A 15,186-nucleotide genomic window follows, 5' to 3' on the forward strand; every position below is an offset into this window, starting at 1 on the left:
TGTGTGTGTGTGTGTGTGTGTGTGTGTGTGTGTGTGTGTGTGTGTGTGTGTGTGTGTGTGTGTGTGTGTGTGTGTGTGGTGTGTCTCCATGGAGAAATCAGGCATAAGCCTGAAAAATAGACTGATTTGGACAAGGTAAGAGGATGGATGGAAGGCCCACCAGCAGAGGAACAGTTAAAGCAAAAATATGGAGATAGGAAGGAAAGTCATCTGGGGTCAGGTGTGACCAAAAGTCTTTGGATCCCTTTGTGGGCTGAGCTACTGTCACACACAAAGCCTAGCTCACAAAGCAGGGACTCAACTCATGAAAGGGCCACAAGACCCCTCTACTCTTGCTATCAGGAGCTCAGGGCAGAACCCATTTGCTTTAGGAAGCCCAGGTCCCCAACTGCACACAGGCTGTGCTCCTTCCCACCAGCCAGGCTGAGGATTCCTGTTCTGTCCACCTCTCCCCCCCAGAGTCCTCCCCAGGAACACAAGAGGGGCTTCAGGCCACAGGGACTTTGCTGGTCCCTTGTTGCTGCCAGTTTCCCCACCTCTGACTCTGGACCCTGGATAGGCCTGTGGCACTTCTGCTCCCTTTAGAAGCTTCCTTAAGATGCTGGTTGAAGTAAGTTGAGGTGGATGATGGGGAGAGTCTATGATTTCACTTTTCCTGATTCCCCGTTGCCCCAGCTAAATAGTAAAAATTAAGAGGTGAATGGATGTCTTAGAGGGGAATAGCTCTGCCATTAAAACCTTGCACTGGGCAGGCAAACCTGTATGCTCCTGGAAATGACCAAAACTTGGGTCCTCATAGTAACCAGAATAATTTTGGCATTTCCGTGTGTGCAGATGACTTTGAGTCTAAATTCACGTTCCATTCTATGGAAGATTTTCCTCCTCCGGATGAGTATAAACCATGCCAGAAGATTTACCCCAGCAAGATCCCCAGAAGTAAGTACCACCTTGATAAGACTCCTGGTTTTCCCTGACCCTCCAGAATTAGGTGCTTGGGTGCACTGACTGGCCACAGGCTGTGTAAAGTGTGACATCAGGATCTCACTGTACTATTGCAGGGATGCAGTGATGTTCATACTTCTGGAAGTTTCTGAACATTTATTTGCCCTAATATCTAAGGGTTCATTTAGAGGTTTTTTACAGAACACCAAGTTTAGTTATTTGGCATCGGATTTGGATGCCTAAATTTACCACTGGTCCCTCCCCTCCCTGGGGCTTTTGACTGGGGAGCTAAACACCCCAAGACAACAACAAAATGGGATTCAGGAGCTTTGCATTAATAGTTGGGGAAGAACCCCAAAACCCCCAATTCAAAACTCTGGCAGACTCTGAAATAGAGAATGCCTTAGGTCAATGGTTCCTACCTTGGCAGTACATTAGAATGACCTAGACAGCTTTTAAAGGCCAGGCTGCACCTAGCGCAGGTAAGTCAGAATATCCAGGGTAGGACACAGATGTCAGTATTTTTGAAAATTGCCACGTGATTCCAATGTCCATCTAAGGCTGAAAACCTCAGTCCAGTGAGAGCCTTCCTCCTCCCGATCTCATTGTGCGGCCAGGCCCCAAGAGAGGCCTTCACTTGGCTTACCTGCCCAGCCCTAAGAATCAAGGAGGGCTGGCCGGCCTGCCCTTCATGGCCCAACGGGCAGGGAGGCAGCACTTCAGGAGCACAGGAAGCAAAGGAAAGCACAGTAGGTGTTGACCACACAGTGATGCTGCCTGTTAACGTAATTCTTGTCCAGTGCTGATCCAATCCAAGTGGGCAGGAGCTGGTAAGAGGGAGGCAGAGCCAGCAACATGGGGTGAGGGTCCAATGTGTTTTCCACCCCACAACCCGAGTAAGGCCCCCAGCCCCAGACATCTGCAGACCAGCATGGAAAATCATCAGTATCCAAGCTTAGCCCCAGACCGGGAACCTGGCTCTTTGTCTCCTTGCAAAGGGGCCTTGGTGAAGTCCCTTCCCCAGGGTTCAGCTTCCTGCAGGGCAGACCAAGGAGCACCAGCCTGCTCTCTGCTCAGGTGAGAGGTCCTCTCGGGATCAGCGTGGGCAGAGCTTTCTCTGCGTGCCGGTGGATTGCACATTTAGAGAGAAGTGACTTGTATGTTTTTGTTTTGTTTTGTTTTGTTTATTTGCGGTACACGGGCCTCTCACTGTTGTGGCCTCTCCCGTTGCGGAGCACAGGCTCTGGACATGCAGGCTCAGCGGCCATGGCTCACGGGCCCAGCCGCTCCGCTGCATGTGGGATCTTCCCGGACCCGGGCATGAACCCGTGTCCCCTGCATCGGCAGGCAAAGTCTCAACCACTGCGCCACCAGGGAAGCCCACTTGTATGTTTTTTAATAATATGTAAATACAGTTGACCCTTGAAAAATGCAGGACTTCATATGCATTGCTGGCCCTCCACATCCTTGGATGCGGAGGATTCAACCAACCATAGACTGTCGTACTGTAGTTTTACTACTGAAAAACATCCTCGTATAAGTGGACCCATGCCGTTCAAACCCATGTTGTTTCAGGGTCAACGGTACTCCTTCTCTGAATTGAGAGAGACAGAGAAAGAGAGAGGAGCAGAATAAAGATTGACGAAGGGAAATCACCCCACCTGGGGTTTAAATAGACCGTGGAGACGTGATGGTGGAGGAGACGGGTGCTGGGTCAGGCTCCCATTCTTGCTCAGTTCGAGCTCAGCAGATGGGCATGAACTGCCCACTGTACACTTGGCACCATGCTGGCACCAGAGACTACGAGGTGTAAGCAACAAAGTCCCTACCATCAAGCCGCCAGCGTGCACACTCCCGAGATAGAAGTGTGAGACATTAACTAGATCACAGTGGAGTGTCTTAATCACTGATTGTTTAAAGTTCAGAGGGCACCACAGTGGGCATGAGGGTGGAGGTGGAGATTGGGGACTTGAAGGCGTAGAGAGAGGTAACATTTCCACTGGGTGGAAAGGCATTCCAGGCTGAGCACGGCACACCCCCAGGAGAGAGGCATGATAGTGTTTGGGCCATTTAAGAATGACAAGCAAGTCCTACGTGGTATGTAAGGGCACACGGTGCCTGGAGAGGACCGCAGCGGCTGCCAGAGATGTTAGGCTTCGTGGGGCAGAGGGTCAATAAATAACACTTCTTTTACCGTCATATGAAATGTTCACAGGTCAGACAGATGAAGATCTAAGTGTTTTTATTGGAAGAGCTTAGGTAACAGCAAACTCTAATACTGCACCCCAGAAAGAGGCTTGCTGACTCCCCTAGGCCAGGGGATTTACAGGTGAGGGGACTGAGGCTGGCCTCCCCCTGCAGCCACAGAGCAGCCTCACAGAGCTTTCCACATGGCCAGGAGGGCAGGACGGAATAGTCCTTAATACACAGGCAGCCAGATTTCAAAGAGGGAACCTAGAAGGGGCCAGGCTGCACATGGCTAGTTCCCTCTGTTCAACTCACCAGAAAAAGAGGGCAGAGAGAGCCTAGGCGTGTTACCTACCCTACAGGAGGTGCCCACACACGAAAAGGACAAGGAGATGTGTTCCCTCCTAATGTGAAGGATGTTTTATCCCTTCTAAGGGATATAAGCAGAACCTATAAGCAAAGAACTGTCAGTGAAATACTAACCACCGCCAATACAGTAAGTGATCCTGTCGTAGACCTGCTCAGATGTGCCTGGCATGGTTCTAGGTGCTTTGCAGACCTTATCATAAGTCATTAATGTAGAAAGTTTTCACGTAGGGGGAAGGAGGTCCAGACAGGCCAAGTGACTTGCCTAAGGCCTCACAGCAAATTAGAGGCAGAGCCAGGAATTTCAGACCCAGGGGTGTCTGAGCCATGCAGCCATGGTGAACTCTGAGAAGGGTTGTGATTAGGTCTAGGTTGAGTCTGATCACTGGTGGTTTGATCAGAGGAGGTAGAGACCAAGGTCAGGATACCTGCTGCTTTGAGAAGGGTCCATGTGAGGGAGGATGGATGGGGGTGAGGGTTGCCAGGGCTTGGGGATGCAGGCCATGAGAGGAACAAGAGAAGTGGAGGAGGAGCTAAGGGCCTCTGAGCACCAACCTGGGGCTGGATGGATGGTGTGGCACCAAGAAGGAGCTGGAGAGGCGTGGGTTTCAGGAGGAGACGAAGTGATGGATCAGGGCGAGTGGAGGTGCCTGGAGGGCTGCAAGGGGGAGATGACCCGGGGCAGGTGGAACAGGGAGTACACAGGTCTGAGGCTGAGGGGTGAGGTCAGGAATGGGAATTAGCTCTGCGGGTCATTAGTTTGGAGCCCTACCCTAAACCAGGGCTCAGCAAACATTTTCTTTAAAGGGCCAGAGAGGACATACTGAGGTTCTGCCTGCCATCTGGCCTCTGTCACCACTACTCAGCTCTGCTGTTTTGACATGAAAGCAGCCACAGACAACGCGTAAAGAAATGGGCATGGCTGTCTTCCAGTAAAACTTTATTTGTGAAAGCAGCTGCTGGCTGAATTTGGTCTGCTGGCTGTACTTTGCTGATCTCTGCCCTCAGCCACTTCAGAAAAACAGTCTTAAAAATCTCTTTGTTATACAGCCTTTCTCAGTAATGTGCTGTGGAGTCCTTCAGTCTTCAGACTCAGTAAATTCTAACTTACCTGCATTTGGAGCCCGTGGTGCCTAGCCTCATCTCTGAGAACAGAAGAAAAGCTTCACCCCATACAGCTCACCAGGAGGGCAGAGGTGGCAGTCTGTGCTGTGTTCCTCTCCTTTCAGAGAAATGTTCAAATCAGTGCCCACACCAAACTAAATAATCTTCTGAGGATCAAGAAGGAGCAGTTAAAAAAAAACAAAAACGCAACATACTAGTGAATTGACATCCTACAGACCAGAAAGGGCATTTGCCATTTCAAAAAGAATATATAGTTTTAGATTGATGTGGCATTGGTGGACATAAATACTTCAGTAGCCTCCTAGCACAGTTTAATGAGCATGTTCCTGCCGTTCCTGTGAGCCGTGGGGGAGAACCTTGTTAATTATGTGGGTGTAGGTCATGCCTATCTGATGACATTTCTTCTTACAGTTTTTCTCTTGCATTCTGCCATTGACCTGTAACCCAAGATTAGGGTTCTTCACGGTGTGGGAGACTGCGTTGGTTCCGTCAGATGAGGGTGTCTCTGTGCTCTTTTGTAGCAGTTCTGGAGCTCTGTCTCCGCCCGCTTGCCTGCTCTCTCTCTGTCCTTCCGAGACACACACACACACACACACACACACACACACACACACACACACACGGCACACACACACACACACATACACACACACACGGCACACAAATACCCTAAGGCTTAGCTCTTCCGGTGCCATCCTCCCTGTCTCCACTCTGCAAGTATGAGCCATGTTCTTTCTTTGGTAGATGATTTTGTCCAATTTTTAAGTGTTTTTAAAATGCATGGGTTCCTCAATAAGTTAAACAGAATTACCGTATGACCTAGCAATTCGACTCCTGGGTGTATACCCCAAAGAATTGAAAACAGGTGTTCAAACAAGAGTTCATAGACAAATATTCACAGCAGCACTATTCACAGTAGCCAAAAGGTGACAACCCAAATGCCCATCAACTAGTAAATGGATAAACAAAATGTGGTGTAGTCATGCAATGGAATATTATTGGACAGTAAGAAGGAATGAAGCCGTGGTATGTGCTACAACATGGATGAACCTTGAAAACATTATACTAAGCAAAAGAAGCCAGACATAAAGGCCACATAAGATTCCATTGATATGAAATATCTAAAATAGGCAAATTCAAAGACACAGAAAGTGAATTTAGCAGTTGCCAAGGGCAGGGGGCTATGGAGAATGGGGAGTGACTGCTAATGAGTATGGGTTTCCTCTTGGGCTGATGAAAATGTTCTGCAACTAGATAGTGGTGATGGTTACACAACAACGGGAATGTATGAAGTGTCATTAATGGTAAATTTTATAGTATATGTACTTTACCACAATGAAAAGAAAGTGAAAAAACCCTATCACTAAGAATCTTTGGGAAAAATGCGTAGCTCACAAATATTCATTAACACAATGATGGTAGAAAGAGTGAAGTCATCCTCATATGGACACTTATTGAGGCCCTCAGCTTTGGAGAGATTTAGATAAATGATCCCCCTGACTTACCCTTGAGAGATTCACACGTTGGTGAAGGAAGGGAGGAGAGAAAGACACCCGAACATAACATTTCAGCCTGGTGTTCCCAGCAAAACCATCCTCGTCAAGATCAGTTCAGTGGGAAAGTGGCTGATTAAAAATTTGACCGTTTTCATCCCAACTCCTTTTTTCTTTACTTTTAATTGTGGTTAAAAAAGAACATAACATGGGGACTTCCCTGGTGGCACAGTGGTTAAGAATCCGCCTGCCAATGCAGGGGACACAGGTTTGAGCCCTGGTCCGGGAAGATCCCACATGCTGCAGAGTAACTAAGCCCGTGCGTCACAACTACTGAGCCTATGCTCTAGAGCCCGTGAGCCACAACTACTGAAGCCCTGTGCACCCTAGGGCCTGCGAGCCACAACTACTGATCCCATGTGCCACAACTATTGAAGCCCGTGTGCCTAGAGCCGGTGCTCTGCAACAAGAGAAGCCACCACAATGAGAAGCCCGCGTACCACAATGAAGAATAGCCCCCGCTCACCACAACTAGAGAAAGCCTGCGTGCAGCAACAAAGACCCAACGCAGCCAAAAAAAATATATATATATATATATATATACACACACACATAACATGAAACTGACCATCCTAACCATTTTTATGTGTACAGTCCAGTAGTGTGAAATGCATTTACATCGTTGTGCAACCAATTTCCAGAACTCTTTTCATCTCACAAAATTGAAACTCTGTACCCATTAAACAACTCCCCATTCTCCCCTCCCCCAACTCCCTGGTAACCACTGTTCTAGTTTCTAGCTCTGTGGCTCTATGAGTTTGACTACTCTTGGTATATAACTAGAATTGTGCTATACTTGACTTCTTTTGTTTTTTATTTTTAATTTATATTTATTTATTTTTGGCTGTGTTGGGTCTTCGTTGCTTCACGCCGGCTTTCTATAGTTGCGGCGAGCGGGGACTACTCTGTTGAAGTGTGCAGACTTCTCATTGCCATGGCTTCTCGTTTCGGAGCATGGGCTCTAGGCACATGGGCTTCAGCAGTTGTGGCATTGGGTTCAGTAGTTGTGGCTCTCAGGCTCTAGAGTGCAGGCTCAGTAGTTGTGGCACATGGGCTTAGTTGCTCCATGGCATGTGGGATCTTCCCACGGGCTTGCACCCGTGTCCCCTGCATTGGCAGGGGGGGTTCTTTTTTTTTTTTTTTTTGGCAGTACGCGGGCCTCTCACTGTTGTGGCCTCTCCTGTTGTGGAGCACAGGCTCCGGACGCGCAGGCTCAGCGGCCATGGCTCACGGGCCCAGCCGCTCCACGGCATGTGGGATCTTCCCGGACCGGGGCACAAACCCATGTCCCCTGCATCGGCAGGCGGACTCTCAACCACTGTGCCACCAGGGAAGCCCTACTTGACTTTTTGAGACTGGCTTATTTCACTTAGCACAATGTCCTCAAGCTTCATCCATGTTGTAGCGTATGTCGCAATTTCCTTCCTTTTTAAGGCTGAATAATATTCCATTGTATGTATTTACCACATTTTGTTTATCTATTCATCCATCAATAGACACTTGGGTTGCTTCCATCTTTTGGCTGTTGTGAACAACGCTGCTATGTACATGAGTGTACCAATAACTGTTTGAGACCCTGCTTTCAATTCTTTTGTGTATACACCCAGAAGTGGAATTGCTAGATGATATGGTAATTCTATTTTTAATTTTTTGAGGAACCACCATCCTGTTTTCCATTTTATTCCTACCACCAGTACACAAGTGTTCCAGTTTCTCCACATCCTCTCCAACGCTTGTTATTTTCTGGTCTTGGTGCTTTGTTTTGTCTGATGGGTGTGAAGTGGTGTCTCATTGTGGCCCAGCTCCTTTTCTAAAATAGAGTTACTTTACACTTACAGCAAAACTGGCTACCATTACTTCCATTAGCAGAGAAACTTCTCCACCAGGCAGTGCAGTAACTTTAACAGTACAGGGTGGTTCACATCATAAAGTCAAAGGATTAGATGTCCCCAGACTGAAAGAATCGGAAGACAAAGCCAGTGCCAGAGTTTTTCGCCTTTGTAGCGGGAGGGCAGTTGAGCAGTAAGGACCTCTGTCCTGGCTGACTTATCTTAGCCACGTCTGATTATTACTGGGGACCACAGCCCTCCATAAGCTATCTTCCAGCATCCCAGTCTCTTACCACCTCCTGTCTTTCCAGGTTACTCCTTTATTCCTCTGAACCTGCAAAGATACTGTAATATCTATAAATAATATCTCCCTTGGGAATTCCCTGGTGGTCCAGTGGTTAGGACCCTGCACTTTCACTGCCAAGGGTGCAGGTTCGATACCTGGTCGGAGAACTAAGATCCCGCAAACCACATGGCACGGCCAAAAAACATTTTTTTTAATCTTACCAGATATTTATATATATATAAAAAAAAATCTCCCTTGACCTCCCCTGGGCCATTTCTCTGCTCTTCTTACAGGCAACACCATCTCCTCTCCCCGTCCTCTCAGGACTTCTCCCTTCACGCCATAGAAGGAGCCCTTGGCAAGGCTACCAGTGGACCTGAACGTGGCCAAATCCAGGGGTCAGAGGCATCAGCTGCAGTCCATCACACCCTCCTCCTGAAGCGCTTCTTTGCTTAGATTTTCTGGCTGCCCCCTTTCTCCTCTCCCCTCCCACTGCAAGCCCACTGCTCCTCCATTTTCTGTCATACCAAAAACCTTAGAATCGTATTTGGCTTCTTTTTTTCTCTTCTGCTCCCACATCAAATTTCCCAGTAAATTCTGGGACCTCCTCCTTTGAAATGCATCCCCAATCTGATCACGTGTCCTCTGTCACTCACCCCTGACTGAGGCCACTGTCGTTTCTCACCTGGATGCTGCAAGCACCTGCTAACCTGTGTCCCTGCTCCACATGGCAGCCCGAAGTGATTCCTCTAAAGCCCAGTCATGCTGCCCCTGCTTACAATCCTCCAGTGAATTCCCATCTCCCTCCAAGTCAATCAGAAATTCCTGTCATGGCTTCTAAGACCCACGTGAACTGCCCATTGCCGCCACTGTCCCCATCGTCACTTCCCTCCAACAGCATGGACCACCTACAATGTGTAGAATGCTCCAAGCACACCCCCCATCTCTGGGCTCTTTGCACTTGTCCTTCCTTCTATGGGCCACTTTCCTCAGATATCTGCGAGACTTACCCCCTGCCTCCTTTAGGTCTTTTATTAAAATAGAGTTACTTTATACCTATAGCACAACTAGCTACCATTATTCCCATTAGCAGAGAAACTTCTCCACCAAGCACTGCAGTAACTTTAACAGCTCTTGGTGGTTCATGCCGTAAAATCAAAGGATTAGATGTCCCAAGACTGAGAGAATCAGAAGACAACGCCAGTGCCAGGGTGTGTCTTTCCGCCCTTGTAGAGGGCAGTTAGGCAGTAAGGACCTCTGCCCTGGTGCGCTTACCTTAGCCACGCCTGACTATTACTGGTGACTGCACCCCTGCTTATGGCCTTCCCTGATGACCACTACAGATAAAATAACAGCACTTCCTGTCCTATCACTTGTGCTCTCTTTATGCTGCCTTATCGTTTTCTTCAAAACATCTATCACCTCCTGACATGTTATATATTTACCCGTCTTCCCCAGTACAATATAAGGCCCTGGAGGGCAGAGACAGCATCCATTTTTATTCACTGGTCTATCATCAGCTCCTGGCCTGGGGCCAGACACACAGACACTCAATAACCACTTGTTGAATTAATAAATAACAATATCCACACATATATACATTGCTAAACCATTTACAGAAGAAATTTGAAAACAGCACAAATATCTAACAATGGGGTTAAATAAATTAGTGCAGAGCCACAGGATGGAATGTTCTGCATCTGTTATAATAGTGCTGTTGAATATTTAATGACATGGGAAAATGCCAGTGCTATCATGAGAAAACAAAACAAAAAAACTGGTATACTAAAATTACATTAAATAAAACCTAAATTTAATTTTAAAAAGAAAATATTTCATGAATTTATATGGAGAGGGAAAAGTGGACCAAATAAAGGGAAGAGAGAAGAGGCTAGAAATATATCCAGTACAGTGTTAAGAGTGGTTAGCCCTCAATGGTGGAATGCTGGGTGATTTTTATTTTCCTTATGCTTCACTATTTTGTCCAAGTGTCCTATAATAAATATATATTACTTTTAATAAGCGTTAAAACTAATTTTAAAATTCCAAATTATTGACAGAGAGACTATGATTAGCCCACCCCTGGTCTGAGTGCCCCGAGGTGTGTAGGGTGACACTGTAAGTTCTCTACGAGGGGGACGTGGGTCCCTCAGGCCAACGTCAACTATGGCAGTGACAGCAAGGAAGGAGAGGAAAGGCCAGATATGCAATTTCTGAGGTGTAGCTCTGGCAGATACTAGAATTATCATTTCCAATGAAACCCGTCATTTCCTGTAGTTAGAGACCGTGAGAGGCTTCCAGCATTAGAACAGGGAAGGCCCTATGAGGCTTTCCAGCCCAGCTCCTTCAGGTCGAGCTGAAATAACTGAGGCAGAAGTAGGGTGATCTGCCTCTGGTCACAGCTGGTGGCCAGGCCGGGGCTTGAGGTGAGGTTCTTTGTTCCATGTCACCTAAGAGAACCCCAGGCTTGTTCTTTATTTATTTATTTATTTATTCAGATCCATGAACTTTATTTATTTTTTTACATCTTTATTGGAGTATAATTGCTTTTGTGTTAGTTTCTGCTTTATAACAAAGTGAATCAGTTATACATACACATATGTTCCCATATCTCTTCCCTCTTGCGTCTCCCTCCCTCCCACCCTCCCTATCCCACCCCTCTAGGTGGTCACTAAGCACCGAGCTGATCTCCCTGTGCTATGTGGCTGCTTCCCGCTAGCTATCTGTTTTACGTTTGGTAGTGTATATATGTCCATGCCACTCTCTCACTTTGTCACAGCTTACCCTTCCCCCTCCACATATCCTCAAGTCCATTCTCTAGTAGGTCTGTGTCTTTATTCCCATCTTACCCCTAGATTCTTCATGACATTTTTTTTCCTTAAATTCCATATATATGTGTTAGCATACGGTATTTGTCTTTCTCCTTCTGACTTACTTCACTCTGTGTGACAGACTCTAGGTCCATCCACTTCATTACAAATAGCTCAATTTCGTTTCTTTTTATGGCTGAGTACTATTCCATTGTATATACGTGCCACATCTTCTTTATCCATTCATCCAATGATGGACACTTAGGTTGTTTCCATCTCCGGGCTATTGTAAATAGAGCTGCAGTGAACATTTTGGTACATGATTCTTTTTGAATTATGGTTTTCTCAGGGTATATGCCCAGTAGTGGGAATGCTGGGTCATATGGTAGTTCTATTTGTAGTTTTTTAAGGAACCTCCATACTGTTCTCCATAGTGGCTGTACCAATTCACATTCCCACCGGCAGTGCAAGAGGGTTCCCTTTTCTCCACACCCTCTCCAGCATTTATTGTTTCTAGATTTTTTGATGATGGCCATTCTGACTGGTGTGAGATGATATCTCATTGTAGTTTTGATTTGCATTTCTCTAATGATTAATGATGTTGAGCATTCTTTCATGTGTTTGTTGGCAGTCTGTATATCTTCTTTGGAGAAATGTCTATTTAGGTCTTCTGCCCATTTTTGGATTGGGTTGTTTATTTTTTTGTTATTGAGCTGCATGAGCTGCCTGTAAATTTTAGAGATTAATCCTTTGTCAGTTGATTCATTTGCAAATATTTTCTCCCATTCTGAGGGCTGTCTTTTGGTCTTGTTTATGGTTTCCTTTGCTGTGCAAAAGCTTTGAAGTTTCATTAGGTCCCATTTGTTTATTTTTGTTTTTATCTCCATTACTCTAGGAGATGGGTCAAGAAGGATCTTGCTGTGATTTATGTCATAGAGTGTTCTGCCTATGTTTTCCTCTAAGAGTTTGATAGTTTCTGGCCTTACATTTAGGTCTTTAATCCATTTTGAGCTTATTTTTGTGTATGGTGTTAGGGAGTGATCTAATCTCATACTTTTACATGTACCTGTCCAATTTTCCCAGCACCACTTATTGAAGAGGCTGTCCTTTCTCCACTGTATATTCCTGCCACCTTTATCAAAGATAAGGTGACCATATGTGCATGGGTTTATCTCTGGGCTTTCTATCCTATTCCATTGATCTATCTTTCTGTTTTTGTGCCAGTACCATACTGTCTTGATTACTGTAGCTTTGTAGTATAGTCTGAAGTCAGGCAGCCTGATTCCTCCAGCTCCATTTTTTGTTCTCAAGATTGCTTTGGCTATTCGGGGTCTTTTGTGTTTCCATACAAATTGTGAAATTTTTTGTTCTAGTTCTGTGAAAAATGCCAGTGGTAGTTTGATAGGGATTGCATTGAATTTTTAGATTGCTTTGGGTAGTAGAGTCATTTTCACAATGTTGATTCTTCCAATCCAAGAACATGGTATATCTCTCCATCTATTTGTATCATCTTTAATTTCTTTCATCAGTGTCTTATAATTTTCTGCATGGAGGTCTTGTCTCCTTAGGTAGGTTTATTCCTAGATATTTATTCTTTTTGTTGCAGTGGTAAATGGGAGTGTTTTCTTGATTTCACTTTCAGATTTTTCATCATTAGTGTATAGGGATGCCAGAGATTTCTGTGCATTAATTTTGTATCCTGCTACTTTACCACGTTCATTGATTAGCTCTAGTAGTTTTCTGGTAGCATCTTTAGGATTCTCTATGTATAGTGTCATGTTGGCTGCCCAAAATACTGGAACAGCATAGAACCAATCCAAGGGTGTGTTCCACACCTTCTTGAGTGAGGAGTCTCCATGCAGAGGCCTAGGAAGACCCCACTACATGCCCTAGGCTCACGTGAGAGGAAGGGATGAACTTGACATTAGAAAGGGAGCTACCAGCAGAACTCAGTGGCTCTGTATTGAAAAGGGAAAATGATGATTCCATGTTCCTTTTTAAAGTTCAAATCAACATCTTTCTGGATAAATATATTTTTTAGCAGAATCTTTTTATTATTTTTAAAAGATATAAAAACAACTACTCCCATCAGTAGCAATACAAGGTTTAACATTTTAACCAGGTTTTCTCAGGCCTTTTTCAGATACCTTTAGTAGCTAATTATTTTGTCTACCCCTTCTGTAAACAATCATCACACAGCATACAGAACCCTGGGGAAGACTGCTGAGGGCACCCTCACTCTGGCCCAGCCCATGTATTCATCCCCGCACTGAAATCCGCACTGAAATCACCGAGTAACAACATTCTCCTCTGTTTTGCAACCGTTTCCTGTCTGTTGCGCTGCTTTGGGGATGGGAAGGGAAACAGAAATTACCGTTCCACTTAATGTCTGTGTCATACAGTTAGCGTTGCCATTGAAATGTTCCCAGTCACAGAGAATTGTGCTTTTGATTCCGTCTAACCATCTGCCTTTCTTGTCGTGGTCTGGCCAACATTCCTTCTCTGCACGTGAGGCCGGTGTATGCAGCATCCCATTTGTTTCAGATACACAGTTTGGTTCTCTGCACCATACCTACTACTCTCCACCTTATGCCATGTGGACCCTACCTTAGAGAGAGACCGAGTTGGCCCAGAGATGACGGTTAGATGTGCTTCTCCTAGGAGTCCACTTTCTCCTCACCCAGCCCCTGGAATTGTACTCCAAGACTGGGAGGGGTCCTGGGAGACCCAGCTGTGATGGCCAACCAAGTTTGTAAATCCTTTCTGGGTGTTTTCCAAGCCCTGCAGTATTCAGCCTCTTGTTCGTTGGCTACAGAACGGATTTTTTCTTTTCGTTTTTGACCTGAAAATATGTCTCTGTCTGAGAAAAGGTACAAGCCTGGCTTGGTTTACAAGTGACAAAAAATAAAGTTGGAAACCAGTGTGGCCCTCAGGCCTCTGCTCCTCCAGCCCAAGCACAGACTTTCTTCTTTAAGCCCCACAGTTTAGTGAAGTCTTTCCTATCTGGCTGCTCTGTAGCCAGCAGCTTCTGCAACACGGCGTGTTAATAACTGGGGGAAGAGGCACCATCTGGTTACTAGGAGGCAGCAGCAGTGGTCCCTTGGGCTGCTCTGCGTGCAGTAGACGCGTGTGACTGGATAGAGATGGAAAAGAGATTTCTTACTGCACGCTGTGGTACCAAAAGTTTGAAAACCACCATTTTAGTGAATCTGAAATACTCTTCTGTGGGCAAACAGCCCATGTGAAGGACTGTTTCAAGCAGAAGGGCTCTAAAGCTTAATTCTAAGAGACTCTAGTGGCATCTCGTAAGGGAAAATCCCCAAGGAGATATTTGGATTAAAAGCATCCTGGGGTAACCCTGGCAACTCTCAGCCACACATTCTAGCAGCAGTGAAATTTCTTTTACAACAAGATGCAGAGTTTTTCTTTCTGTTTTAAGAAGAAATTGATCCTCCTTAGCTCTGTTGTTTCCAGTCGTATTTATGAAAACTAGTGGGCACTGCTTACCTATGGAGAAGCCTGTTTCATTGCCCCGTCGTTCTCCAAGTGGGGGATTTTGCCCCCCCAGGGGATATTCAGCACTGTCTGGAGACCTTTTTTGTGGATACAAATGGTCTGGGGCATGTGCTGGTGGTGTCTAGTGGGTAAAGACCAGGGATGCTGTGAAACTGCTTATAGCACACAGGCAGCATCCCACAACAAAGCATTTTCGAGCCCCAAATGTCAGTAGAGCCAAGTTAAGAAACCCCGGTCTAGAGGAAGGCTTTTCTGTAGTAGACTGGAGTTTCGTAAATCTAAGAACAGTAGTGTCAAGGCCATACTGCCGCGTGGAATTCGGTCAGGGGCTGTTTATCAGTGTCTCTTTACTTTTTGCTCAGTTGTAAATCTGACTAGAAACCTAGTACTCCCTATGCCGTTGGTCCAAAAATATCTTCATCCTAGAACAAGTGCACTCGGTAATTTTAAAAGTATTTTAATGAAAATTACAGTGTCTGTTGGATTAATGTTTTGTAAGGTGTAGAGACCCTTCTGTGTGGCAGTTCATTTAAAAAACTATATCTTACCAGAACAGATTCTTAAGATGACTT

General features: G+C 45.7%; 1 protein-coding gene across 1 annotated transcript in view; it reads left to right on the forward strand.

The window, feature by feature from the left end:
- WIPF3 (WAS/WASL interacting protein family member 3) overlaps positions 1-15,186 on the forward strand; it is a 35,642-nt gene that overhangs the window by 16,947 nt on the left and 3,509 nt on the right. The window contains exon 8 of the mRNA XM_007466127.1: positions 835-936. Coding sequence (XP_007466189.1) covers positions 835-936 — 102 coding nt within the window. The remainder of the gene's footprint in view (positions 1-834; positions 937-15,186) is intronic.

The sequence above is a fragment of the Lipotes vexillifer genome, unplaced genomic scaffold, assembly GCF_000442215.2.
Source record: "Lipotes vexillifer unplaced genomic scaffold, Lipotes_vexillifer_v1.1 scaffold150, whole genome shotgun sequence".
Lineage (NCBI taxonomy): Eukaryota > Metazoa > Chordata > Mammalia > Artiodactyla > Lipotidae > Lipotes > Lipotes vexillifer.